Genomic DNA, 27,785 nt, shown 5'->3' on the forward strand with positions numbered 1-27,785 from the left:
TCCCTACAAATGAGCGCAGACAAAAAAATTGTCATTCAGTGTAGCCGCACTAGATCGCATGCACATGGCCCTGCCTTTCGCATGTGGTCCTTTCACAGAGTGGTTTCAAACTGCTTTTAGGCGTCAGACAATGCAACAACGAAACGCAACGAGGCTGCAAAGACTGCAGGGACCTGCAGTAAATCTACACATTGTTACACATTATTGTCTCTTCCATTTCGTCTTGTTTCCAACGTCCCGGATCATGAAATTCCAACTGTGGATCGAGAATGAAATAAAATATGAAATTGCGTAGCGCTTCCAGTGTGGATAATATGGAATCCCGTGATGTTTATGACTTAAACACACAGCATTAATTTTAAAAATTGTTCAACGATCCATCTTCCAGTTTGATGGAGTTGCTGGGAGATGGAAGGACCCCCCCCCCCCCCCATCTACTGCATGGCAACAATTTATCTGTTCACATATTTCTTCATAGCTGTGCAATAAAACAAAACACGAAATCTCACAATTCTTCACGTGTTGACAATGTGGAATACTGTGTTGCTTTGGACACAGTGTCAAAATTAATTAATAAATAAACATGAATTTAAAAGGTTTAAGGATGTGACTGAATATAATCATAATATGAATGTATTTCCAGCACAACTTGAGAAAATATAGACATGCTTTCAAGGTGCTCTGTACCCTAGGTTAGCAGTGCACCAAACTGAAGTTTAATGCAACACCAAAGTGGGGTCAATCATAATAACAGTAATAATAATAATAATAATAATAATAAGAAGAAGAAGAAGAAGAAGAAGATCCGCAAAGGGAAAACCAGTAACGAGTAAAGCAGTGACACAGTCCTGGTCCACAGTTAATTCCCTACTGGTGGCAGAGAGCAGAGCATCTCATAATGGAGAGTAACATCAACCTTCCTCAAAGGGGACCTTCACAGTAGGCTTGTAGCCATGGGTGTGGTGTAAATATAATAATATCCTTTCCTTTTGTGCCATTTTTGTAAACCTTGAACATGTTATATTATCATGACAGCTTTAATAACTGTCAAATTGTGTATTCGGGTCTCGTGTGGACCAGTTTACTGCTTGTTGATATGTTGAATCACACACATACACACAGGTTCCACAAGCAGAGAATCATATGTAGATGAGCTACAGCCTGCCCACAAGAACTCAGCACAGCATTGTATTGAGGATCAGCGTGCTCGGGTTTGAGGAATACTTGGGGAAACACTGCCCCCTGCAGCTCCCTAAGGTACTGCGTGCAATCAATGGAAGTCCCCCCGCACACTTCCGCGAACCCAAGCAGCTTTGCACGGGGCAGGCGGCCTCTAACCTCGTCCCCTTTCTCTCCTTTCGGAGCCGATTCTCCTTTGAACCCGTGGGGACCCTGGTGAGAAAGCAGAGAGACAGCGCAGTCGCAAGTTATCGGCATAGTCATAGGAAGGTGACGGTCCAGTAAAAATCACAGAGCGCTGGGCTGCTATGAACATGAACCAGTTGTGGGGGCAGCAAGTACCCTAGTGGTAAGCAGCCAAGGACCCAAGTTTGAATCCCACCTCCTGCTGCAGTACCCCGATCAAGGTGCCTACTCTGGGCCGATGACCCAGCTGTATACATGAGTGAATCAGTGTAAGTAGCTCTGTTTACAGACCCAACGCTGTATACTGCCTTGAATAAAGCCATTGGCTGAATAATAAGGAAGATGCCCAGGCTCAGCTGTGACTTTCTCTCTCACCTGAGGCCCAGGTAACCCCGGTGGGCCTGGTTGACCATCCAGGCCGCGCTCCCCATCTCTCCCGCCGCGCCCCTTCTGCCCCGGCAGGCCGCGAGGTCCCGGGTCGCCCTGCGCAGCGACACAACAAAACATGACTTACGGTTTGTCACATTTGGTTCCTTTGGGATATTTCACACTGGAGATCAGCCCTGTGTCTGTCTTTTCCAAAGAGTCGCATACACACCGGCAAACGCCAGTGAACGCACTCCACTTCCGCAAGACTGTGCGTCCCAGCGGACCCAGCGCAGGTTCCAGGGTGGGAGACCTTCTGGATGCCGTTGAGCTAAATGAGCCACGGACTGATGTCTCAGCGGCTTTGAAACGTGGAGATGCTAGAAGAGCCCCCCCCCCTCCTGATTTCAGCGCTCCGCAAACCCGTCTTCGCAGCGTGAGACTGATGACGGAAGGGTGTCGCTAAATTGCTTTTACATTTAAAAAACTGTTTAGCAAAACGGATTCCTTTAATTTCGTTTTAATCCCACATGGGAGCAGCAGATTAAAACCAGTTTTGAGGTCAGAAAATAAAAACACAAAAGGAACGCGTCTCATTAATGGAGGCGGGGGGGGGGGGGTGCTTTTATCCAGAAATGTTTTACCATTTCTGTATTCAGAGCAGACATATAAAATAAAAAATAAGTGATCAGAACTGCTGCCTTGTACTCCAAGGACCTGGGGCTCACATCTCCTGCTGTAGCACCGTTGATCCAGGTACTTACTCTAAAAAACGTCTACAGGAAAAGTTAACCAGCTGTACACTTACATGGGTAAATCACTGTAAGTAGCTTCAGGTTCTATGTCACTTTGGAGGGAAGTGTCAGATAATTAAAGAAATGTAAATAAACGCAAATAAAGGATAGAAGAAGGAAAATGGTTGAGGATTTGAATAAGCGTGGTCCATCGGTTACCATGTCTCCCCTGCGTCCAGGTGGTCCTCGCTGTCCTGGCTCCCCAGGGGGACCCTGCACCAAGACAGCAGCAACAGTCAGAATATCTGGAGCATGAGGGGCAGTGTTATTGTACCCTAGATTGACACTATTTTATTATTATAATATCTTCTCATCTGTGTCTTGTCACTGTCATTCTGTCTGTGCTGTGGTAGTTCCTGTCACCAAGACAAATTCCTTGTATGTGCGAACATACTTGGCAATAAAGCTCGTTCTGATTCTGATTCTGATTCTGATTTTACTCCAGTCATCTCAGCTCATTAACTGGGTATGACGGGTGTAGATGTATGCAGATGCGCCAAGCAGGTCATGTAGGTGTGTTACACGTGCAGGTGTCTCTTACCGGCAGCCCTGGTCTCCCCATCTCTCCTTCTGGTCCAGGAGGTCCCTGCTCTCGCTGCAAGCTCACAAAGAGGAGACCACAATCAGTGATTGCCAGCGACACCTGTCTCCTCCCCCACTGCCAGTCAAAATAGACCATGCCCACAGTCATACACAATATACTGCACATACTATCAATCACAAACAAGGCTCAACCAAGGTCTAAATAAACCTGTCACACTCACTACCAATCACAGCTGGTCACACCCACTGCCAATCAGAACTGGTCACACCCACAGCCAATCACAACTGGCCACACCCACTATCAATCACAGCTGGTCACACCCACAGCCAATCACAGCTGGCCACACCCACTAGCAATCACAGCTGGTCACACCCACTGCCCAATCACAGCCCACCATGCCCCTAATACACCCTATACTTACAGGCCAACCCATTTGCAGCAGCTGGAAGAAGGAGGTGTGCTGGAGGAAGAGGAGAACATGTGCTACCGTTTACCAAGTGCATAAAACAGATTCATAGAGAGCACAGAACAACACATCACATATCAAAAGCCAAACTACAATAAATGTTGTGTTTATGACTTCTTGGGTTTCAGCAGGTATAAGGATCAGAGAGCACACATTTGTATTCTCTTCATTTTTCCTCTTTACTATTTTACTACCCCAGAAACTGTGATCCCAACAGTCAACAGAGAACCACGGTCAGAGGCCCGCCGTTCGATATCTCGGCAACTGTTGCTTATTTCTAGCTACTAAAGCGATAACAGACACCAGGACATATGATGAATGGCAGCGAGGAGCGTCTACAAATCCACACGTCCTCAAGGCACTATGTGAACCCCCACGCAGGCCATGCAGATCTATCCTCGGCCGGCCGTCGCCCTGGTCTTGGAATGAGACAGGACGTGGACGCAGGGTGATGGAGGACCAGTGTCGCTCAAGGAACTGGCTGATGGAATAAACTGGATGTGGGCTCATGACCAAAGGTTTGCCTGTTAGTTAAAGCCACGAGGTCCTGTTTACAGCACGAATGAAGCAAACAACCGAAAACACCCTTGGCCGCGATGACCTTTGGCACGCGGCTCCGTGTGTCTTGAACCGAGCCTTGCGGTGTTAACAGTACGGCGCAAACCAAGGAACCCAGTGAGCTTTGGAGCCCACCTTATCAGCAGGTACTGAGTGCGAGTGCAGTTCCCGCATGGTTCCTTAGTGGCGGTGCAGGGGACCCTAGTGGATAAGGGCTCCTTTGTGCTGAGAGGCTGCGGCTCCCCGGAGCGTCCCAGATAAAGGAAGAAGAGATTAAGACTCATGCTAATGCTCTTGAGCTCTTCAGCTGAGCTTCCAGCTGTGGAGGGCACCTTCCGCGGCTCCACACACTGTGTTATATGGGACAGGAAGAGGCATCGCAGCAAACTTCCCCAATTTCATTTTCTTCGGCTGATCTCATTTGTATGCTTCTGTCTGAAGACCGCCCCAGGTTTGGCAGGCTCCTCGGTGCACCTAACCGAAGGTTAACGCAATGAAACCGAGGTAGGGTCAGAGGTCAGTGTGTTTGGCCTCTCTGCTAGATGAAGTGAGACTCAGCACAGAGGGAAACGTAGGAGTGGTTAACACACACACATCTTGACAGGTGCCCTAAGGGACTGGAAACACCTCTGGCGCCTCCCCTGTGCCGGTCTCCAGGGTGCCTTCACTACACACAGGGTCACTGCACTGATCCCGTTTGCCTGTTTTCGGTGAGTCTTGAGTCCCAGTCAGTGGAGCAGTGGACTCGCCCAGGCAGGGAAGCCGCTAAGTCTGAAGAGGCCTGATGGAAGGGGTTGTGTATGGCGTTGCCATAGAAACAGAGAAACGACCTTCACAGCACTCACTAAGACACATGGAAAGGTTAGAAAGAACACAATTAAATCTCTCCTTTCTTGGCTCCTTTGCCGTCACCACCCAGCACACCCCTAAGTCAAGGCAGCTGACGGAAGGGGCTCTTGCTCGTTGTGCTGTACATGTGACACCCACGCTGTGTGTGCACTCACCCTGAAGGTGGCCCAGTCTTCCACCGAATTCCTCCACAGGTAGAGGTAGGGCAGGCCTGGGGGTCCAGGGGGCCCTGGCTCGCCCCTCCAGCCTTCGCGCCCAGCTGGTCCCCGCACCCCCTACAAAGAGTTTTTCAAAAGCATCATGAGACCTACGGAACTGTCCACAAAGGCAGAGTGAGGCAGCTGGATTTAGGAAGAACATGAGTATGAGTCCACCTCACCTTGCTGCCTTTAAACCCAGGGTATCCTCTTGCACCAGGGCAGCCCTGTGGAGAGAAGGGTAAGCAGTATGAACCCTGGTACCTACAGCACTAACTACATACACGGGTAAGATTGCGATCAAGCCGAGGACACTTGCTGTGTTAATGCTGCATACAATTATTGTTTATACATTTATTCATTTGGCAGATGCTTTTCTCCAAAGGGACATACATGTCATAGACAGTACAATGTGTGCATTACATTAGGAGAAAAAGAGATATAGCTGCAGATGTGTGATTCTGAAGTATAGTTAGTTACAAGCGGTTCTGAAAATGTGTGTGTGTGTGTGAGTTAGTTACTTTCTACCATAAGAACATCACGAGTAGCTGCATATCTGAATATCGACGATATATAATATCGACTAGTCATTTTTAAAAATTTTTTAAATAAATTTATAGCGCAGCGGGTTTGGCCAGGGCTTGCACTCCAATGGGTCTGGGGTTCGAGTCCTGCTTGGGGTGCCTTGCGACAGACTGGCGCCCTGTCCTGGGTGTGTTCCCTTCCCCTTTGGCCTTCCGCCCTGTGTTGCCAGGTTAGGCCATGACCCCACTCGGGGTAAGCGGTTTCAGACAATGAGTGTGAGTGTATATATATACACACACACACACACACATTTTCAGAACCGCTTGTCCCATACGGGGTCACGGGGAACCGGAGCCTACCCGGTAACACAGGGCGCAAGGCCAGAGGGGGAGGGGACACACCCAGGACGGGACGCCAGTCCGTCGCAAGGCACCCCAAGCGGGACTCAAACCCCAGACCCACTGGAGAGCAAGACTGTGGTCCAACCCACTGCACCACCGCGCCTCCCAGCCGTATATATATACATATATATATATATATAGTATGTAGGGGGTGCGGTGGCGCAGTGGGTTGGATCGGGTCCTGCTCTCCGGTGGGTCTGGGGTTCGAGTCCTGCTTGGGGTGCCTTGCGATGGACTGGCGTCCCGTCCTGGGTGTGTCCCCTCCTCCTCTGGCCTTACGCCCTGTGTTGCCAGGTTAGGCTCTGGCTCCCTGTGACCCCAAATGGGACAAGCGGTTCAGAAAACGTGTGTGTGTGTGTGTGTGTGTGTGTGTATATAGTATGTATAGAAACATTTACATTACATTACAGGAGTAGTCGTGATAAGTTTATCCATTGTTTAACAGGCATGACCTCAAAGTTTATAGTGCATGAACTTAAGAGATCATGGGTGAAGTGAGTCCGGAAGAGGAAAGTTTCAAGATCCTTTTTAAATGTGGACAGAGATCCAGCAGTTCTGAGTGAGAGGGGGAGGTCGTTTCGCCACAACGGAGCCGGGACCGAAAACCTTCCTGGTTTTGATTTCGGACCTTTCATGTGTGGGACCACCAAGCAGGCAGAGGTGGTGGGGCGTAGCACTCTGGTTGGGGTGTAGCGGATGATCAAGTCCTGTAGATAGCTGGGAGCAGTTCTACTGATGCATTTGTAGGCAATAACCAGGGTCTTAAGTTTGATCCGGGCAGCTGTTGGAAGCCAGTGCAGAGAAACGAGTAGAGGAGATGCGTGGGAACGCTTCGGCAAGTCAAACACAACTCAGGCAGCAGCGTTCTGTATCAACTGTAGAGCTTTGATGGCAGTAGTGGGAAGACCAGACGAGAGAGAGTTGCAGTATTCCAGACGGGATGTCACTAGGGTTGCCAACCGTCCAGTATAATACGGAATCGTTCCATATTTAAGGGAAAAGAGTTGCGTTCCGTATTAAAACCATACGGAACACGGTTTGTCCCGTATTTTAACCTTTCACACCCAGCGACATTTAAAAGTATTTATTACATATATTTATTGCATACATAGACTTCGCAGTTTGCAAAGATTAGGAAAACAAATCGCAAAAACGGATGTTAAACAGAGCTGTGTTGCATGTGTGACTCCAACTGTCACTGGGCTACATTACTCAATCACTCGCCTCTCGCAGATCTGGACTGACTGCTCTCAACTCCTTTTTGGTAAGTCTTGTGAGAAGCAAGGAGTACTCATGGAAAAATAAGGAGGAAAGAGAAGGGACTTTTTGTTTGCACTTTAACCGGTCAGAATATTTCACTTTCGTTTGTGCTGTTCATAAAAATGTGTGACATGCAGTCAACTTTCAATCAGTTGCTGTGCTTAAAGATAAGTTAAGCTTATCGAAGCATGTGCTTTTCATTTATGCAAATTTCACTTTTTTTGAATTTGTGTCCGTTCGTTAAAGTTAAAAAAAAAATCACTCGAAAGGATTATGAGTCTGTTCCTCATCAGTTGTGTAACAAGTGTTATAAATCGCCAGGCAGACGCTACAGTGATATGTGTGGATTGGTGTGTGAGACTTTAGCATGGCATTAAAATTAATTTATTTTTTATAACTGACGTATGTCAGCGAGCTAAAAGCAAATTAAATGCGTCTCAGTTTCATTTTAGCATTTAATTCAGCCAAGCAGAGACTTCTTTTTCACACATATCCTTTAGCTACAAAGAAATTCTGAATGTCTCTTATTTTCTTCTGCAGCGGTTGGCAACCCTAGATGTCACCACGGACTGGACAAGCAGTTGTGCAGAATAGGTTACGAGGAAAGGACGGATCCTGCGGACGTTATGCAGGATGTATCTCCAGGTCTGGGTTGTGGCTTCGATGTGCTGAGAGAAAGATAGACTTGAGTCGATCATCACTCCCAGACTCTTAGCCGAGGAGGTAGGCAAAATGAGTGAGTTTGGTTTTAGGGGTCAGTCGTTAAGAGCAGCGATTAAAAACTTGTCGGAGGTAGTGGAAAGATCCAGTCAGTGGTTGTGGATGAGGAGGCAGCAGAATGTTTGGGGGAAGCAGACCTGAGCGGGGGTTACTCGCTTACATGGACATCAAATGGTGAGTCTTTTTGTCGCCTCCATATGCTGATGTGATGTGTTGGTTGATTTGTTGGTGGTTAAAGTATGGCTGGGGTGGGAGGTTCTTTGGTGGGTGGAGTCGCCGGGATGGCACCGTGGGCATGGAGAGGGGTGGGTCTGGGACACCAGATCTTGCCGTTGAGCTTTTCTGGAGGTGTCGTGGGCTCAGTTCAATGAAACATCAACGAAGGAAGGAAGGTGCCGACTTGACAACCCCAGCGAAGTGCTCCCAGTGGCTCCCGGCGAGGAGGGTGGTGCTTGCCCATGATGTGGGTTGATTTTTAAGTGGAGGGAGCCGTTTTGAGATGGGGGTGAGGGGTACGTGATGTTTTGGGAGGGATGGAGTACTGGTGGCATGGTTGGTTTGTGTCCAGCCCCCTCGATTTTTTTGGCACGAGGGGTTGAACATCTTTCCTTGTGTATTATTGCAGTGTGATCAAGAGATCATGATAGGACAGGAAGACAGGCCAGTTGGGAGGTGAAGGATCTTCTGCTCACGTCATGAGGCCCAGACCATTTCACATGGTGAGGACCCTCATTGTTTGGGAAGAAGGGTAAAAATATTCAAATGTAAAAAATGGAGAGTTTTTTTCACTTTTTACAATACATGACGGTATAATTCTATATAGCTTTATGCAATCGGGTTCGACTACCTTTTCTATTATACCATACTGTAAGGCACCTTGGTTGAGGTGACGTGATGCCTGGGCCAAATGGCTCTGCTGACAGCCTATGTTTCTAGGCTATATTTACCTGTGTTTAGGTAAGACTAGAGATTACACAGATTCCTCTGTTACGAACACAATTAGGACCTGAATTCTTGGCTTGTTTGTAACAACAAAGTTGTTTTGGTAAAACATGAAATGGAGATGAAATCACACGCTGCCTGAAGCCGCTTGACCCAAGTGGGGTCGCAGCGAGCCGGAGCCTAACCCGGCAACACAAGGCGCAAGGCTGGAGGGGATACACCCAGGATGGGACGCCAGTCCATCACAAGGCATCCCGCACGGCACTCGAACCCCAGTCCCACCCGAGAGCGGGACCCGGCCAAGCCCACTTTGCCAATACGAAAGACAGATGGATTAATAACCACTAAGTCACAATTAACTAAACTTAATAACATAAATGTCCTTTAATTTAGCTGTAAGTTAAGTGCTGCAAAAACCCCTGAAACGGCTATGATAAGAACAAAGACACTTTGACACTTATTTTAATATTTTTAACTTCAAGCTACATAAAAAGAAAAGCTGATTTAAAATCACTGAAAATACAATTATTATCACGAACTGTTCTTCATTACGGGGGTGCGGTGGCGCAGTGGGTTGGACCGCAGTCCTGCTCTCCGGTGGGTCTGGGGTTCAAGTCCCGCTTGGGGTGCCTTGCGGCGGACTGGCGTCCCGTCCTGGGTGTGTCCCCTTCCCCCTCCGGCCTTGCGCCCTGTGTTGCCGGGTTAGGCTCCGGTTCCCCGTGACCCCGTAAGGGACAAGCGGTTCTGAAAATGTGTGTGTGTGTGTGTGTGTGTGTTCTTCATTATGATTGTTGATTCCTTCATGACCAGTTCTTCAGAAAAACATTTATACCGTTCCTCATCTAGCTATGGATCGCCAACAGTCAGGAACGCCAGACGTAAACACTGTAAACACTGTGGAAATGAGCTGAATTAATGCGATCCTACACTCTCTTTCTGTTTGGGTGCGCTTTTTGGCCATCTATCAGCTGAATGGGTATGAACTGGCTCAGCTTGATCCTCCACAAACAGAAATGTGATTAAACAGGCAAGTGAAGGAAATGCATTTCACAGTAAATAAATCAACTGGAAGATGTTTGCAACTTCGAGGAGGAATCGATGTACATTTAGACGTGCCGGAGTTCCTCTCGACCGCATCATCCACCAGCTGACGCAAACTGCCGAGGGTCCTCAAGGCTTCAACAACCGGCGAAAACGAGCCCATAGATTTGACTCTGACGTGAGAGGGAACAGTGCAACCCAGAGCACTTCGCGTTGCTTTCTTCTGGTTGAGACCTCATAAATCTTCTGGTTTTTAAAAATGTTTTTAGGTCTGTAATTTTGCAGTCTGCATAAATCTTTCCGCTGCTGGCTCCACTGCCTGGTCAGATGAAAACACTGTGTGTGCAAAGTGATGTGAAAACCAGAATTTTGTTGATCGTATGTCCCTGACCAATAATATAAATAACATTTGTACATGAAAGCAACAAAGATGCATGTAGATTGAATGCACTTGTGTTTCCACGTTGGGACTCATCCGAACTGTCTCTTTTACTGAAATGATCTAGAGTTAAAATAATACTGAGAAACCACAACGGTCACATGCGTCAGTATGTGTTGAGTATGGCGGCGGTCCTTTAGCCAGCTCCGTAGTGACGCCACCTGGCCTGGTCACCTCCACAGGGGCCACTCACAGACAGGCTGTAAATCATGGAAAACACTCACTCATCCAGAGAGAGGGAATTCCTCAAATTCCTGCTAAGGGCAGAAATCGCTATTTCAAAACAACCCAAGAGTGAAGCCACACCCCTACCTAGTACAAGGGGCGGAGCCAGAGGATGATAATGACGCAATCCTTGTCTTGGGCGTCACCTGGCGACCATGGTGCTCCAGCCACGAGTGGCTGCTTTAAACAAATGTCATGGGAGATACTTTACAGAGACTTTGTATCCTCCAGGATTTAGGTGGCGCGGAGGTAGCTGGGTGGGGGGGGTTCGAATTTGGGCTGTAGCTGTGATGCTTCTATAAAAACATTCAGCTGTGTGAATGGGTGTGTTCCGAGTACAGCTATCAGAAGAGAAAATGCATGCTGGTCATCGTTATGCAGGGAGTGTATAGAAACTTACTGTCCTTCCAGGAGGCCCCACTGGCCCCGGGGATCCCCTCAGAACTCGGTACATCCTGCCGTCGGCACCTCGTACCAGGTCCTTGTCACAGGCTGGCGTCTGCCTGCTCCCTGTGTCCACCGTAGGAATGGCTGGCCCTCGCTCTGCCCTATTGGTCTCCATGTCTGGGCTCGGCCGTGGGGTGGGCGGAGTCACCGTAGAGGGCAGAAGCTCCTCCTCTTTTAGCAGGGTCGAATCAGGGCGCTCATGGAGTTTTGGTGTCTCCTTTTCCCCGATGAAACCAGGTGAGGGTTTCTTCTGGGGGCCAGATGGGGAGGCAGAGTCGAGGTCGATAATGTCATCTGAGGGTTTCCCTGGAAATGTGTCACGGCTCCGCCCTCCACTGGCCACCCTGATCTTGTCTGTGGTGATGTTTTCATCCTGGTCTTTGGAGGCAGGGTCTGGTTTGGGGCCTGGTATGTGCTTTGCGGGTGGCGGAGTGCTGTATCTGAAAGGGAGGTGAGATTCTGCAAGGTCGGTGTCCTCCTCCACCAGGAAGACGTCTCCCCGTGTTACAGATCCCGGTCGCCTGGGACCCAATGGGGCCGTGCCATCACCACGGGGATTCCCGCCTTGGGGCGAAACAGGATCCTGCACCGGAAGACACAAAGAGAAGCTGCAGTCAGTCCTACTGATTCTTGAATCACTTTGTCTGTCTGGGATCAGTTTGATCACATTTTCACACGGGTTTAAACCGAGCTTGGGGGTCCGCCTTCACGTGTATTAGGAGTACAGTCACCACAGAAGGGAATTCACTTGAACTGGGAAGAGTGGCAACTGAGAAAGCTGAGAAATGAATCAAACAAATCTTTGCATACATGACTTTATCATTGTGAAAGGAACAAAAAACAACAATATCTTAGTTCTGTGCTTGGGTTGTGGGGAGGTAAGTATTCTCCTCAGCTGTTGGCCTCATTTATACGCTTTCAAGTTCTAGAAGCAGCTGAGACTTCTCTTGGGTTCCTCACAGACACTGCTGGCACAGATAAACAATCCAAGTTCATACCTAGTGTATACAGTCACTCTGACAATGTGAGGAGCTCAGTGATCAGGGAAGCCCATGGAGTAGAGTAGCTGCTCCTCCAGATCAAGACAAGCAGGTTAGGGCACCTACTTACACTGTCTCTTGGGTGTATTCCTTGGGAGGTGTGCGAGGGACATCCCACTACCAGGGGAATCCAGGGCAAACCCAGGCCTACTGGACAGATCATCTCTCTAGGCTGACATGGATGGATGGATGGATGGATGGATGGATGGATGGATGGATGGGTGATCACCACAGTTTTGAAAGCTACACAAGTTCTCCACCAGGGGTAGCACTACAGTGCTAGTCAGCATATAGTACGCATATCTTATCCGCCTCATCCAGCCAATCACTACCTGCACTTCAAACACCTCAGAGAGCTCATCACAGTCTCATCACGTCAAGAATATGATCAAAAGTTACCCAAGCAAAATAGGGTGATTTCCGGATGTTTTAATTTGCATGACTAAATGGTTACGATTTTAAAGGGAAAATGGCTACTTGTTTGTGACAGAGTAGACAAGCTATTCTAAAAGAAGACTCTTCCAACTCGCCACTTGGCAGCTACAGACTGACAGAGGACATATGTATCTAACGTACCTGGATCTAATTTAATTTGATCAACTACTTAGTCAATGACAACTGTTAATTTTCCCGTCGTTTTTCCTTGAACTGACAGCAGGGGTTCACTGACCTTCTCCATCCGGTGTGACAATAATGGCACACATTGGGAGCTGTCAAAACTCGAGTCCTTTGCTCCTGTTATTGCCCACCAGAGGCAGACGGTGCCGTGCTGACAGGCATTGTGGGGGGCGTGAGCGGTGATTTTTGCAAGCACTAGGGTGCTAGGTATGGGGTCAGGGTATGTGGACCCCTCCTAATAAACCAGGGCCCATTCTCCATAAGCTGGGCCTCTGGACAGCACCCAGATGTTCTAGCCAAGACCCAGATGATCAGGCACCATCTGCCAGAGCTGTGATGGCAAAAAACCGCAACAAAAATGAGTCCACATTGAAACTGCTCTCCGACCTGTAGGCTGCAGTGGTCCTCCGCTAGAATGTGTTAAAACCCTGTGGTCGCTCTTGTGGTTTTATCCTTTTCCACTTCCCGGATTTCAGTCGTGTAGCTTGACGGTCAGACCATTCAAGTTCCATTCTTTTACCTCTATGTCACCCATTTCCACTGTTGACCCGTGTCAGTCCCTGGCGGTCCGGAAGACAGCCACGTGCGCCGAACAAACGCCGCAGAGAACGGGGACTCCCCCTGACTGTGGTGACCAGGGCTCTTGCACCACGGGAGTCTGCGACACATACTTGCGGATGCCTGGCCTGTGATTATTGGCCTGTGGTGTTCTTCAGGCGAGCGTGTAAAACAAATAGCAGGAAGCGGGAGAAACCCAGAGTGGTTAGTGCACTGCACTGGGACTCATCCCTGGCTTGGCTGTGTCATAAGACTGGAGGATGAAGGAGGACAGAGCAGTCAAGGGGTTGGATGCACAGACTGAGGACCACAGTTACGTCCGTTCGTCCATTCCTTCGTGGATGGAGACACGGAAGGGGTGATTTTACGGGGGGAGTATAAATGCCGGTAAATCAGCATCAGCGAGGATGTTGATGCAACAGAAATACAATGCTATTCCTTCAGCCTGTCAAAGATTGTTCTGGCATTGAGGCGGCCAGGATGCCTGGGGGCCATGGGTACTGGAGGCGCTGTCAAGAGTCTGGCTGACGGGTTCAGCATCATGCGCTGGAAAGATCATCTTGTACAAGCTGTGGCGGTCAGATGCCCAGGGCTCAGGACACCCAGCTCGATCCGCGCTGGGGTAATCCGTGAAAAGGTGGCAAGGTGCACTGATTTAAGCCCAGAAGCGAGTATGAATGACGCATCCGTACAAGTCCAGCGGGACAAGAATGGTTAAAAGGTTAAAACTGTCAGCTTCTTTGAAGCTGGAAACTCATAGTGAGGTAATGCAGAGAATGAAAGTAGAGGAGCACAGAAGAGCTGCAGGGAGAGAAAACTGGAGATATATTAGACAGGGAAATTAGTTAGTTGAAGAATTCTTGGTTCGTAGGAGGATTCTGGAGAAGACGCTTGGCTGGAGACAGCCCAGGGGTGGGCAGCCGGAACCCATGAGTTGTGCCTACATACAACAGGTGACAAAACGGACTCTTAGTTCCCCCTTGGGGTCTGAAGAGTGTGGTCCTAAAACCCAGATATTAAATAAACCCAGAAAATCAACCTCTCAGCTCTCATAGGGAAACACTTTTTTGACAACTCACGTTTTGCCTATGGAAAGCCTGCGGAACGAGAGTCCTCGAAGCTGACCTGCGGTGGCTCACTTGGACATCTAATCTGGACATTATTATGAGGCACCGCAGCATGTAATTTAAATTTCTGTAAATTTATTTTACTTCTTCATTATATGTAATAATTACATGTATTCATTTAGCTGATGCTTTTCTCTAAAGTGACTATACAGTATATGACTATATTATACAGCTGGGTAATTTTACTGGAGCACTTTAGGGAAAGTACCTTGCTCTAGGGTACTACAGCCAGAGGTGGGGATCAAACCCGCGACCTTTGGACGCAAAAGCCACGGCTTTAACCACTACACTTCCAGCTGTCAAACTGTCCCCGTTTACCGCTGTTTACTGGAAAGTTACTGCCGTCCTGTCCATGGTGTACCCTGCTTTACTCCCTAAGCTTCTGAGACAGACACTGGACCGCCATGACCTTGCATAGAGCAAGGGATTATTGATAATGGACTGATGGCTGGATGCTGTAAAGCTAATTGTAAAATCATGTTTAAAGGTATCACAGTGGGGTCTGTCCAGCAATGTGCTCCAGCTACTGACCAAACAACACCTCTGCTCATGTCCTGCTGTCCTCCTTTTGTGCTGAACAGGTCAGGAAGTTCTCAGAAGGGTCTAAAATGAGTTAGGCAGGAGTGTTGAACTACAGAGCATCTCTTTTTTAATAGAGATGTGAGCAGATGGCAACTGATGTTCTGAGACACATGCGACATTCTGGTCTCCTCAGCTATGGGTTGGGAACCAAGTTCACCAAACTACATGAGTAAAAGAGAGAAGACAGCTGTGCAACACCACTGAAGGCAGAGGTACAATCTCTCGCACCACAGCGCCACTAATCAGCACCTGCCACAGAGGCAAAAAACTACAAAATGACTTACAGATGTTTCCTACCCCGGGTACGAGACTACATGCAAACGCCACGTTTGGCACGAAGACAACCGGGCGTATTTGTCCGAATGAGGGGTACTTGGCAAGCGGAAAGGGCAGCCTGGCAAGTTGGTTCATTAGTAAATCGGCAATTCCCCACGGATCTAAAATCAACAAACGAGCGAGGGAGCGGCCCTTAATTCAAGCCGACCCCGAGCGCGAACTACGATTAAGCGAACGAACAGCAATTGCATTATAATGAGCACTGTGGAAGTACGGCTTCACGGTTTATCGAAAAACGTCAGGCTCGACCCACAACAGCGCAATGAAATAAAACACAAAACTGAGCACCGCATCGGCGTTTGCTGCCAACCGCAGATTTTACAGCTTCTACCACTTATATTATAAACAACGGGGCGAACATCTACACTATTCCCGGAAGAAAAAAAAAGATGTTCTGCAGTCAGAAGACGCGCACTTGACGATACCAAAGTGTGGCTGTTGAGCCACGAAATCTGACACACACTTTAAAATCTATATATTAAAAAAAAAAACAAAAAAAAAACATGGAAAACAAAGTGTTGCGTAATAAGGGCAGAGGAGGACCACCTGGGTCGCATGCCCCGAGTACCATGAGGGCTCTGCAGTGGGGTCCAGTAGGGTCATAAACCAGAGAAGCCTCTGAGGGTATCTGACGGGAGACGTTAATTCAGATTTATGTGAGGCGGAGGACTGGGTATCTGCTCAAAGAGCGCGCACTTAGGAAACTGCTGGAGAGCTGTCACAAGGAATGCCACCGCAATGTTTCCAGCACATGATGGGTGGATGTTCAGAGGAACTCATTATGGGTTAACTGGAAATGCGTGAGAATTAGAGACCGGCAGCCCTGGCGCGGAGGAGATGACTTCACGCGTCTGTGCTGGTGAGGAGACGGCGCGGCCAGAGCCGCGACACGCCTGCAGTCGTGGGGGCAGGGCCGCTCCAGAGGCTGGTCGGAGCAAGAGTCTGCATCTCAGGCATCCGAAGGTCCCTAATGACTCCCAGAAACATCACGTTCCAAAAGGAGCTTGAATACCCCCAGCGTACCCCATCACAGGGCCAGAGAGACGCTGAGCCTGTTTCCCATTAAGCTCTTGTGTTTTTTCACTGAAAAAAGGCAGGCTGGAAGGATCAATGGGGGTCCGAGAGGAGGGTTATTTCGCAGATGGGGCTGCTGCTAACAGCCCACCCGCCCCCCCCACACTCACACACATCCTCACCCCCATCCCACTTGCTTAGTCCCACCCCTCACCATGCACTCTGTGATTTATACGTGTACTGCTGATCTGATGTTCTCGTGTCTTCTGCAGTAAATTACAATGAGAGTTGAGGGTTATTGGAGGTAATTACAGGCTGAGAGGCTCCAGGACCGAAAGCTCAGGAGATAGGCATGGACTGCCGGGGGGTCAGGAGCTGGAGGGCCTGGGGCTTCCGACAGGATGTGCACCCAGAGTTTGATTATGCTGCTTCAGAGAGGAAGGAGGCGGCACCATCTAATGGGAAGACGGTTCTACTCTTCCCCAACTTGAAGGGCATCGCTGCGACACGGTGACGTGCTCTGTGAGGAATCCCATGGGGGGTGGGAAAAACCCGTCTTCTTTCTGTGGGGGATGCGGTGGCGGTTGCGGGTTTGGGGGTGTTGGCTCTCTAGGCTTTGCTTTGCAGGGGAAGGGATGTTCTACTGTGGATTCTGGCACCGGCTGCACCGTTGACAGTCGGTTTTTATATAAAAATCTCCTTTTTAAGTGCGGATCGGATCAAACAAAATCCAGATGGGAAGTCGTTTTTATGTGTAGGCCTGAAAGAGCAAGAGTGAAAGATTTACATCCTCGAACCCTTCATGACTGAGGCGCTTCTCTCAGGTCGAGTCCTCGAGGGATGGGGTTTGCCTCGACTTGTCTTTGGTGTGCCGCAAGCTGGCATCGGCGCCATCGGCCTCGCAAAAAGGAAAACCCTCAACCAATAAACCCGATCCCGTTCTCACAGCGGTTAATTGACCACGTTATTTCTCTGTGTGAATCGCCAAAATTTGACACGTCCTGGCCGTGCATATGCTGTGTGTGCGTGTTTATATACAGACATGCGTCGCTTAACGACAGGGATACGTTCTGAGAAATGCGTCGGTAGGCGATTTTGTCCTTGTGCGAACATCGTAGAGTGTACTTAGGCAAACCTACATGGTATAACCTTCTACACACCTAAGCTATATGGTATAGCCTATTGCTCCTGGGCTACAAACCGGTACAGTCTGTTACTGTACAGAATACTGTAGGCAAATGTAACACAATGGTATGTATATGTTTTTGTGTATCTAAACATATCTAAACATAAAAAGATACAGTAAAAATACGGTATGAAAGATTAAAAAATGGTGCACCTGTATAGGGCACTTACCATGATCAAGCACAAGAAAAAACGATGTAGTCAAGCGACGCGGTAAACGCAAGATTTATGACGCTGCTGCCAGCGTTACACAGCATACTGTTTTACAGTAAACTTTTTTTACATATTGAGTACACTCTAAAATAACGATTAAAAAGTACAGTATATAAATACATAAAGCAGTAACATAGGTGTTTGTCATCATTATCAAGTATTATGTACTGCACATAATTGTATGTGCTATGCTTTTATACGACTGGCAGTGCAGTAAGTTTTACACCAGTACCGCCACGAACACGTAACACGTTGCGCTACGAATTTACGATGGCTACCATGTCACTCCAGGGAGTGTGGTGGTCCAGTGGGTTGGTCCTGCTCTGCAGTGGGTTTGGGGTTCGAGTCCCGCTTGGGGTGCTTTGCGACGGACTGGCGTCCCATCCTGGGTGTGTTCCCTCCTCCTGCGGCCTTACGCCCCATGTACTGGGTTAGGCTCTGTGTCCCGTATGGGGCGAGTGGTTTGGATGGACCACGTCACTAGTCGATAAGAGTTTTTGAGCTCCATTATAATCTTATGGGACCACCGCTGCATATGCGGTAAGTCGTACCTGAAGTCTGTGTCAGCTGTGTCTTTAAAGCAACACTCCTCTAGGGTCACCCAACCATACTCATTATGGTATGGGACCTGAAGGACCAGGACCTGAAGCGGGACATCTGTATTGACTCCATCGTGGAAAAGGCCCAACAGTGGATCTACTTTCTCTGTCAACTGAAGAAGTTCAACCTACCACAGGAACTGCTGATCCAGTTCTACTCAGCTGTCATTGAGTCTGTCCTGCCATAACTGTCTGGTTTGACTCGGCTACCAAACCGGACAGAATTAGGTTGCGAAGGACGGTCAAGACGAGTAAAGGGATTATTGGCGCACCCTTGCCTACCCTTGAGGTCCTGTACAAGTCCAGAATGAGGAAGCAGGCGAGCAAAATGGTCACCGATCCCACACACCCCCAGGCACAAACTCTTTACACTCCTCCCCTCTGGCAGGCGTTACAGAACTCTGTTCGCCAGAACGACCAGATACAAGAACAGTTTTCTTCCCTCGGGCATCACTCCCATGAACAGTTAACAGTCCCCTATAGGTCGCCTGTCAGTCCAACACTATCCAACCACTTTGGGCAATTTAATTCTTATTTATTAACTTTTTTAGAATTTATACTACTACTTATACTCTCGGGTTTGTGTACTCTATAAATATTATTTACTCTGTAATTCTGTGTCAGGCTATTTGCGTAGACGTGTCAGTGATGACATGGTCTGACTCCTGCCAACCTTTGCATGTACAGCGCAGAACTTGCCTGAAGCAATGGAGCTCCCTCAGACTTCAAGTTTCAGAGAACTCTTCCAATGTACCCCTTCCAGCAAAGTGGGATGAAAGTACGGGTTGTGCGGTGGTCAGGGCTTTCATTCATCACTTTCCACCTTACTCCACCCAACGTGCTTACTTCCCTGTCACTCAGCAGGAAGGAGACTAGACACAACACGGTAAGATTCGACAGAACCAACACTTTGTTGGGGAACTCAAGACAGCAAGCTTGCACATCCATGTCTCCAACATCTTCCTCCCTCCCCTTTTCAACCCCCTTCTTCCACACGCAATAGCCCGTCCTTTTGCAAGGTTATATTGCAATGCAGATCTGCACTTGTCTGTAGGTGACTCTTCTAACTGCCCTCAAACTTTCACCAGCTCCTTTGAAAGGGGTGAATTCAAAGAAGAACCCTTGGAGGTGAGTGGAAATCACAAATGAATGTGTTAGTAAAACTGGAAATACTGAACCTCTAAACAAAATACTGAACCTCCAAAAGTCCAAAAGTCACATGAAAAGAAGAAGTTGAGTCCAACTCTATTGATCGACAGAGTGTGAAACACAGCGTCGAACTTGGACTGTAACAGATAACCAAATAGACAAATTTGATAAAATTTGATCATGCTACGGGAACCACCTTGTCAGTGAAGCCGTTTCAAGTTGAAAATAGTACCAGTTTTTCTAATGAATCATTTGAATCATAAAGCAGATGAGGGCCATCAGCATCAGTCTAGAGTCCTACATCTGTGCAGAAGGTTGAGGGATAATTGCAATGAGCAACAGTGACATGTCCAGGTCCACCAATCTATTTTATAACAGGATCATCACGAGCAAGTTAAAAAAATACTCTTCTCATTGAAGCTGATAGTGGGAGCTGGAGGTCAAGGTCAGGATCTTGGAGGTCAGGGGGAAGGAGTACTTGAACTCACCATGTCCTATTGCTTTTCATGTCTGCTCTGCTGGGACACCAATCAACACTAAATAAGCACCTGTCTCCCAACAGCCCTCAACATATTGCCCCGGAGAATGGCAAACTATTAATCAAACCTAACTTCAAGAACCTGTTAAATCCAGCGGTTCAACAAGCAAACCCTCATCCCTGAAGAATGAGGTCTATATACAAACATTCATACTAACACACACCTGTGTCATAGGATGTGGCTTTCTGGGACATTTAATAAATCTTGAAACAATGTCCACTGAGCCCCAGTTAGGAGCTTATGGCTCCAACCCTGTGGTTCCCTTTGCCTTGTCAACATCAGTCATCCAACTGTAAAACTCTGCTGCAATGCCGCAATATACCACCACGAAGGGAAAAAAATGGAAAAGTACAAACAGATCACACACACACACACATTTTCAGAACCGCTTGACCCTTACGGGGTCACGGGGAACCGGAGCCTACCCGGCAACACAGGGCGTAAGGCCGGAGGGGGAAGGGGACACACCCAGGACGGGACGCCAGGCCGCCGCAAGGCACCCCAAGCGGGACTTGAACCCCAGACCCACTAGAGAGCAGGACTGCGGTCCAACCCACTGCGCCACCGCACCCCCTACAAACAGATCACTGAAAGGAATTTTTTTTTGTGTGTGTTTTTGGTGCCAGCCCACTCTACTCAACTGAAAGATGCTTCCACCTCCAGATCAGCTGTTAGTCAGTTCTGAACCTTACATCTGAACAACTCTCCATCTTCTGATAGACAGCACACATGAAGCAATTCACATGTCAGGCCCTGTGGGAAGCAGTTGAGAATAGGCTGGAAAAACATGTCATCCACTAATGTTCCAGAACAATAACCAAGTTTGTACCAGAAAAAAATCCCAGGAAAAACTTGGGCCAAACCACTTTCCAAACCATGCTATCAAGAACCCCGAGAGTGCATGTAATCATGGAAATGGCTGAATGAACAATGCTTTTCTTGGACGGAGGGGAGCAAGGGAAAGTGACACACAAGTTTGCAAAGGATAACTGTTTAAAAATAAAAACCCATTTACACCGCTCTGAGAAAATAAACCACCTTACAGTGTGAAAAAGAAATAAAAACATGCCATGGTGGTCCACTTCAGTTCGTTATATTCCCAGCAGTATCCTGTCTCTATATCTCCTGGAGCCAGATGTGGCCCCAGATACAAGTTGTACTTATTCTAAGCTGGCTGTTTAACTTTTACCCCATTCTGCTCCGATGGAAGGGCAGCCCCTGTAAACACAAACAAACACACCGCAGACCATATTTTTCATGGGTTTTCTGGTGGAGAGTGTAGACCATAGGGTACGCGCACAAACTGAGGACTCCCATGTGTCACGCACGGCTAACACGGTTGTATAAGTGCAGCTGCGTTGTGAAACGTAGCGGTCGCCATGACTATGACGCCTCTGAGGCCGTCACCTGATTCTAAATCTCAGACGTGGTGCTGCTGCTGGCAGTCCTGCTCCACAAAGGCTCCATAGTTCTGAGGTGGGCAGGCATGCTGCACCACTTACAGGAACTGCGCTGTGAAATGATTTTCCCATCGTAACCGTCAAGCGGACTATTGTTCGGGAACGGGTTGCCATGCCTCGGTAATTGCTTATGTATCTGAGGTGTGCGATCCCCACCTGGTGTGGTGAATGACCCAAGAGAAGGGTGGAGAGTGTGTGATTAGCCTGACTGTGGGCTTTCTTTAGCTCAAGGGCCACCAGCCTAACTACAGGTGTACCAGGTGAACATTCAGCTGCCCATGAGGGAAACCCAACAAAGGGGTATTCAGAGAGCCTTCATTCACACTGACAAGAAACAGCTAGGTGGGGGTGGGGGGACGACATCATTTTAAATAACATGAACTGTGTTTCCCAAGCAACCTGGAGACTCAAACAGCCAGAGAATGGCGGTCATCTGCTTACATTTATTTATTTAGCAGACGCTTTTCTCCAAAGCGACTTCCAACGAACTCTATGTAGTGTTACCAGCCCACACACCTTATTCACCATGGTGACTTACACTGCTAGATACACTACTTACAGTGGGTCACTCATCCATACATCAGTGGAACACACTCTCTCTGGCACTCACACACTATGGGGGAACCTGAACAGCATGTCTTTGGACTGTGGGAGGAAACCAGAGCACCTGTAGGAAACAGGGAGAACATGCAAACTCAGTCTGGACATTTTAATGGAAAGACTCACAATAAATGAAGCCTAAAAACGATCTACGCTTGTATACCAAGTGTATATTTTTATTTAAACACAGTCATTAGTGCAGAAAGAGTGCCTTGGACGGTTGCTGGGGGAAAATGTAAAGTATATTTATGATCCACACTCAATACTTTTTCTTTCAGCAAATTAAGGATAAATGAACACATAACTAAATAAAAAAGACCAAATAAATACAGAGCTATTTGGGACAGGCCATTTTTATTAGCCTCGCCTTTTCTCCTGGTTAACTGGTTAGCGTCTGTAGAAGGGTGGGTCTGAGCAAACGGTCTCGAAGGATCAGACTGTGGTGTCTGCCGGGCCTCTCCTGTCTCGTGCAGCCCGCGCTAAGCTGTCATTTCCACCACCCTCTCCAGGACAGGATGAGCAGAGGTGGGGGGTTGGGGCTAGGGTGCAGACTGAGCTTTGCATCAGCCCCAGCGGAGGAGCGGCAGGGACACCCTCGGCTCTGGTGTCACATCTAACCAGCGACAATGAACCTGTACAGTCTTTACCACAAAGGCAGTGGTAAGGTACAGCAGTCCAGCACACATGGGCCCAAGAGTGAGACAATCCAAGATATTAGCAACACAGGGCATGCTGCATAAAATAGCCAAACTCGTGTTAATTTATTTGGAAAAAATAACATTCATACGTTTTCACAAAGGGGGCGCGGTAGTGCAGTGGGTTGAACCGGGTCCTGCTCTCCGGTGGGTCTGGGGATCAAGTCCCGCTTGGGGTGCCTTGCGACGGACTGGCATCCTGACCTGGGTGTGTCCCATCCCCCTCCGGCCTTACACCCTGTGTTGCCAGATTAGGCTCTGGCTCCCCGCGACCCCGTATGGGACAAGTGGTTCAGACAATGTGTGTGTGTGTTTTTGCAAAGAGTTTCCCTCCACTGACTTCCAACCAGACCATTACACTGCAAATGTTACTGCGTGTTGTAATGAGCCAATATAAAGAGTCTCCTTCAGTCTGACCGCATCAAGTGCCCTTGGCTAAACCCGCCGCCCCCCCAATTAGGAAGCAGAGACTCAAGATGGACACAGAGGTGGACGCACCCTGAGGACACCTGACCAAAGAATAAGCAGGTCAGATTTGGGTTGACTCATCCTGCAGGGACCTTTTGCTTCCAAATCATCAATGAAAACTTTGACTCTTTTTCCGACATTTTTTCCCGGTTTAACCCTTAACCAACAAATTAAAAATCCAAACATGCCCAGCTGCTTTATATACCCTGGGATTTGTCCATCGTTATATTTAGGCCCACCCACCCATGTCCCCGCTGTCCCGGCGGTGTGATCATCATACATGTGCAGGGTTGCCACATTGCTGCGGTCATGTTGCATTAATGTCAGTGCAACTGCAGTCAATGCAACTGCTTCGGTCTAAACCGAGCACCAAAGCTCAGCTTTCGGCGTATTCGGCTCCTGCTCTGCACATCTGTCTCTGCACGGGAACATCTGGAGAGCCTCCTCCAGGCCCGGTGACCTCACACCTGCAGTATTCTGCACATGTGATTGATTTGCGGACGAAGAAAGCGTGTCTGCATCTGGGCTTCCTCCCGCTCACAATGCTGGACATGTAAAACATGTTTTAAAACGAAGAGCTTGGAGCGACGCTTTCTGCGTTGGTGCGAATGCAAGATTCTTCGAAGGACGCAGCAGTCATTTCTCGGCAGGTGGCGAGAGCGGTTTTGGAGGCGAAGGCAGACTTGCTGGTCACATACTCGATGTATAAACCCTTTCACGGAGACGTGCGGAACATCGTACTCACCGTCAGGAGAGACTCAACACTGGGGAGACTGTCTGAACTTTCCGGCAAGTCTTCCAGATCGTTTGAGGACAGCATGAGCTCCTGCGCACAGAGGTTCGTAACAGACAATGGATAAGCAAACATCTTCGGGAACATCTTGGCGCCGCAAGAAGCGCACCGTATTTATGTCTTATGAAAATAAATTTGGTGATGATGAGAGTACATTAAGGTACAACCTGTGTTGTGTTACTTTACTATTCACTGCACATGCTGTGTGCCACACTTGTACATGAGCCTGCTGCCATGCTGATATCAGAGGTCAGTGGTCTAGCTTGGACTCATCAACACGGCTGTATGTTTTCACAAAGGGGGGCAAATTTCTTGTTGCCAGGGCAACAACAAGGGGACCACACTTTCCACTGTCTCTTTACCTGGCCTGTACCGTAACAGAGTGAGAAACTAAATGGGGGACATACAGTGTGGGAGGTCTTTGGGGAGCGGGGGGGTTTTGGAGCAGCTGGCCCACACGCGGGCTGGTGAAGGGTGCAGTGGTTGGCTGCAGCATCTGGGTCACCCATCAAGAATGTGGCCTGCCTCAGATCACCCTTTGGAAAAGGACACATATAAGACGGTCAGAATGCAAACCCCTAACCATGACCCCCTCTCCACCATTCTGCATGAGCACATTGGCCAGCTCCCCTGCCTTGGGTGTGAAAGTCATTTATACGAGGCCCAGATCCCAGACGCTGGTCCCTGAATCAGCCTTTTTCTTCTGGAAGGGGAGTTCTATAGATAATGAGTTTTGGTTTGGCACAAAAGAGAAAGACTAATTTTCCTGTCTGTCACTATCCATCCCCACCCAGGCCCTGGTGTTCCCACTAATCCCCCTCTCCCATTACCACACGATCTTCATCCAAGCTCATCTGTTCCATAACAAACATTTCCAGAAGAGAGCAAGCTAAGGAAGTTCTCTGGGACTCCCTCAGGGGGATAGTGGTTGTTCCACCGTAGTCTCCAGCTCAGATGGTGTTACCGATACTGTGGGGACACCAGTACGCATCACTGGCAGCTCTGCAGGAGTCTTCAGGAGATTAAAAGTCCTACAGACACTAAATCGGTGACCCCTATCTTTAACCATGTAAAGCTACTTTTGATTTTATACAACGTATTTTTAATTGGGAAAAAAAATTGTCTTGAATGTTCTTTAGGGTTTAAAGTTACCCAGGAATAAAGGGATGTGAGGATCTGCTCGCTTGTCCTTCCTGAGTAGTAGAGCTGCATGTGGACATGAGGTAGACACAGGATCTTAATACCAAAGTGGAGAAGCTGAACATTTCTAAGGTCTGGAACTCTGCAGTCTGCAGACACCAGAGACGGAACCCAAGATACGGAAAGGAAGAGTTACACGCACCTTGAAAGGCGTCTCAAAGCCCTCCACGATGCCTCCGATCATAATCAGGCCGTCAGTGGACACTTCCAGGCTTGGGTAGGTCCAGTTCACATTCTCCACCAGTGCGCAGTCCACGTACAGGGCCAGCTGCCGCAAGGAGACCCCTACCGCGACGCGGTGCCACCGGCCATCGGAGAGCCCTTCTACTGGGAACCTTGGAAAATCACCGTAGGGGTTAGGGGTCAGCAGATATTTTCACACAATTAACAGCAAAACAAAAGTACTACCTTTAGAGTCTTCAGTATTAGAACCAGGTTGGGAATAGAATTAAAACAGGACGTGTATATAGTACATCACTCCGTGTTGTACTTATGCCAGTTCGTAACACAGATGGTCCTACTTATGACACATACAACTTTCATCTGCTGTCCCATCACATTGTCTGAGCCGCTTGTCCCATGGGGGGTTGCGGGGAACTGGAGCCTAACCTGGCAACACAGGGCGTAAGGCTGGAGGTGGAGGGGACACACCCAGGATGGGACACCAGTCCATTGCAAGGCACCCCAAGCAGGACTCGAACCCCAGACCCACAGGAGAGCAGGACCCGGTCCAACCCACTGCACCACCACACCCCCCTGCCGTCCCAACAACGTCATCATATTGTTTTCAAGTCCCAGCGTTTAATTGTGACACCGAACGACTGCTCCATCTGCCGTGTAACAGCATCGACTGGCTGTACTGTACATCTTTTATTGTTTGGCTCTCAGTCAGTGTTTGGGTGTCTAGCAGCAACTGTGTTGTGCCTGCAAAACTTTTTACTTGTGATTCCCCTCAACTCACTTTTTTAAAATGGGTAGCAAGCGAAAACATGAGTATTCTGGTGGTGCAGAAAAGAAAAAGCGTAAAACAATAGATTTAGAAGTGAAAAAAATCATAGTGCAGCATTAAAATATAATTATATTACTTACTGTTTTTATATTATTTTTCTATATTAGTACTATTTTAACATGAATAATGGTGAAGTCCAATTACAATGGGGTTATGTTCTCAGAATCATCCATTCTCAATAACCATTTGTCCCTACCGGGGTCGCAGTGAAGCCTATTCTGGCAGCACTGGGCGCAAGGCTGAGGCAGGTGCACCCTGGATGGGACATCAATCCATTACAGGGTAGCTACATAGATGTACACACACTCACTCACCCATTCACACACTAAGGGCAGTTCAGCATCGCCAATTCACCTGAACTGCATGCCTTCGGAGTGTGGGAGGGAACCAGAGCACCCAGAGGAAACTCACACAGACATGGGGGGAACATGAAACTCCACACAGACTGAGCAGGAATTGAACCCACATTCTCTGGTACCATCCAGGCACTGTGAGGCAGCAGAGCCACTCGCTGCACCACTGAGCTGCCCAACCTGTAAACACTCTACGCCGTATATATGTACCTGTGTGGGATGTACTGAATTACACAAGAATGTGGTCTGAAAGACTGAGGTGACATGAGCCACTTTAGCTAAATATCTTCAATAAGGCATCCGGACACCGAGGAGCCCTTCACGTGTGATGCTGAAGACTCACTCGTAGACGCGCTGCTGGGTGGTGACGAGAGTGAAGGCGTGGAGTCCGAGCCGCAGTTGGAGCAGGATGTGGCTGTCTGAGGTCAGCAGGGTGAGCAAGCTGCGGTCCTCGGCCTGCGGGCTGCGAAGCTGCAGCAGGACAGTGAACTCATCCAGGAACCTTTGCAAACACGGTGGAGGATCGTATAGGAAACACGGTTACTCACACACTGGTCAGGTGAGAGACAGTTGGCGGGCTGAGATCCAGGTAGACCGTATGCCTACCTGGGTCCGAAGGCCTGCCGGAGGGGCAGGTGCAAAGTGGAGTATTGTCCAATTCGTAGGACAGGACACGCCTGGCCTACTCTGGACAGCGATACGTTCCGGGTGTCCTCCACCAGTGCCGACAGCTGCTCCAGCAGATCCACCACCTCTGTGAAGGAGCACGACATGGGGAGAAGTCAGTACACCTTGTTCCGCCAGCGGGACTGTTTCAACTGGTGGGTCCCAAGACATTACAGGTTCACATCCCTACAGTTGAACTGCTCTCATATCTTCGAAGACCTCCCAGTTGCTCCAGTACAAGAACATGTAGCAGTAAATATAGCAGACATACAATAACTGTCACCCACTGAAGGTCTGTGTGTTGCCTTTGGCATATGCCAAGCAGCTGAGGAATGCCGTGAAGCTGCACTCGGGAGCCGGATGTTTGGGTTTCCGAGGGCTATTCTTTCCTTCTTCGCTCGTTCTTGCTCTGAAAGCATTAGGACTGCTCACCTCTGGGCAT

General features: G+C 48.6%; 1 protein-coding gene across 1 annotated transcript; it reads right to left on the bottom strand.

Moving 5' to 3' along the window:
* Window positions 1-472: 472 nt before the first annotated feature.
* On the bottom strand, window positions 473-27,785 carry LOC114910697 (collagen alpha-1(V) chain-like). The gene is made up of 15 exons (XM_029252842.1): window positions 27,776-27,785; window positions 27,284-27,431; window positions 27,021-27,179; window positions 25,458-25,650; window positions 24,523-24,651; window positions 24,068-24,148; window positions 11,093-11,722; window positions 5,322-5,366; window positions 5,098-5,217; window positions 3,491-3,529; window positions 3,067-3,120; window positions 2,685-2,738; window positions 1,741-1,848; window positions 1,339-1,392; window positions 473-478 (listed from the first exon to the last, which is right to left on the bottom strand). Exons 1-15 carry the CDS (start codon window positions 27,783-27,785, stop codon window positions 473-475), a joined length of 1,830 nt encoding a protein of 609 aa, XP_029108675.1.

Source organism: Scleropages formosus, chromosome 6, assembly GCF_900964775.1.
Source record: "Scleropages formosus chromosome 6, fSclFor1.1, whole genome shotgun sequence".
In the NCBI taxonomy this organism is placed as follows: Eukaryota; Metazoa; Chordata; class Actinopteri; order Osteoglossiformes; family Osteoglossidae; genus Scleropages; species Scleropages formosus.

What these genes read in the sequence shown, in the direction of transcription:
- LOC114910697 (XM_029252842.1), bottom strand. An exon ending in GTGTTGAGTCTCTCCTGACG is followed by an intron (nt 11,723 to 24,067) that starts GTGAGTACGATG and finishes CTTCCGGTGCAG; the next exon opens with GATCCTGTTTCGCCCCAAGG. An exon ending in TGGGGCCTCCTGGAAGGACA is followed by an intron (nt 5,367 to 11,092) that starts GTAAGTTTCTAT and finishes TTCTCTCCACAG; the next exon opens with GGCTGCCCTGGTGCAAGAGG.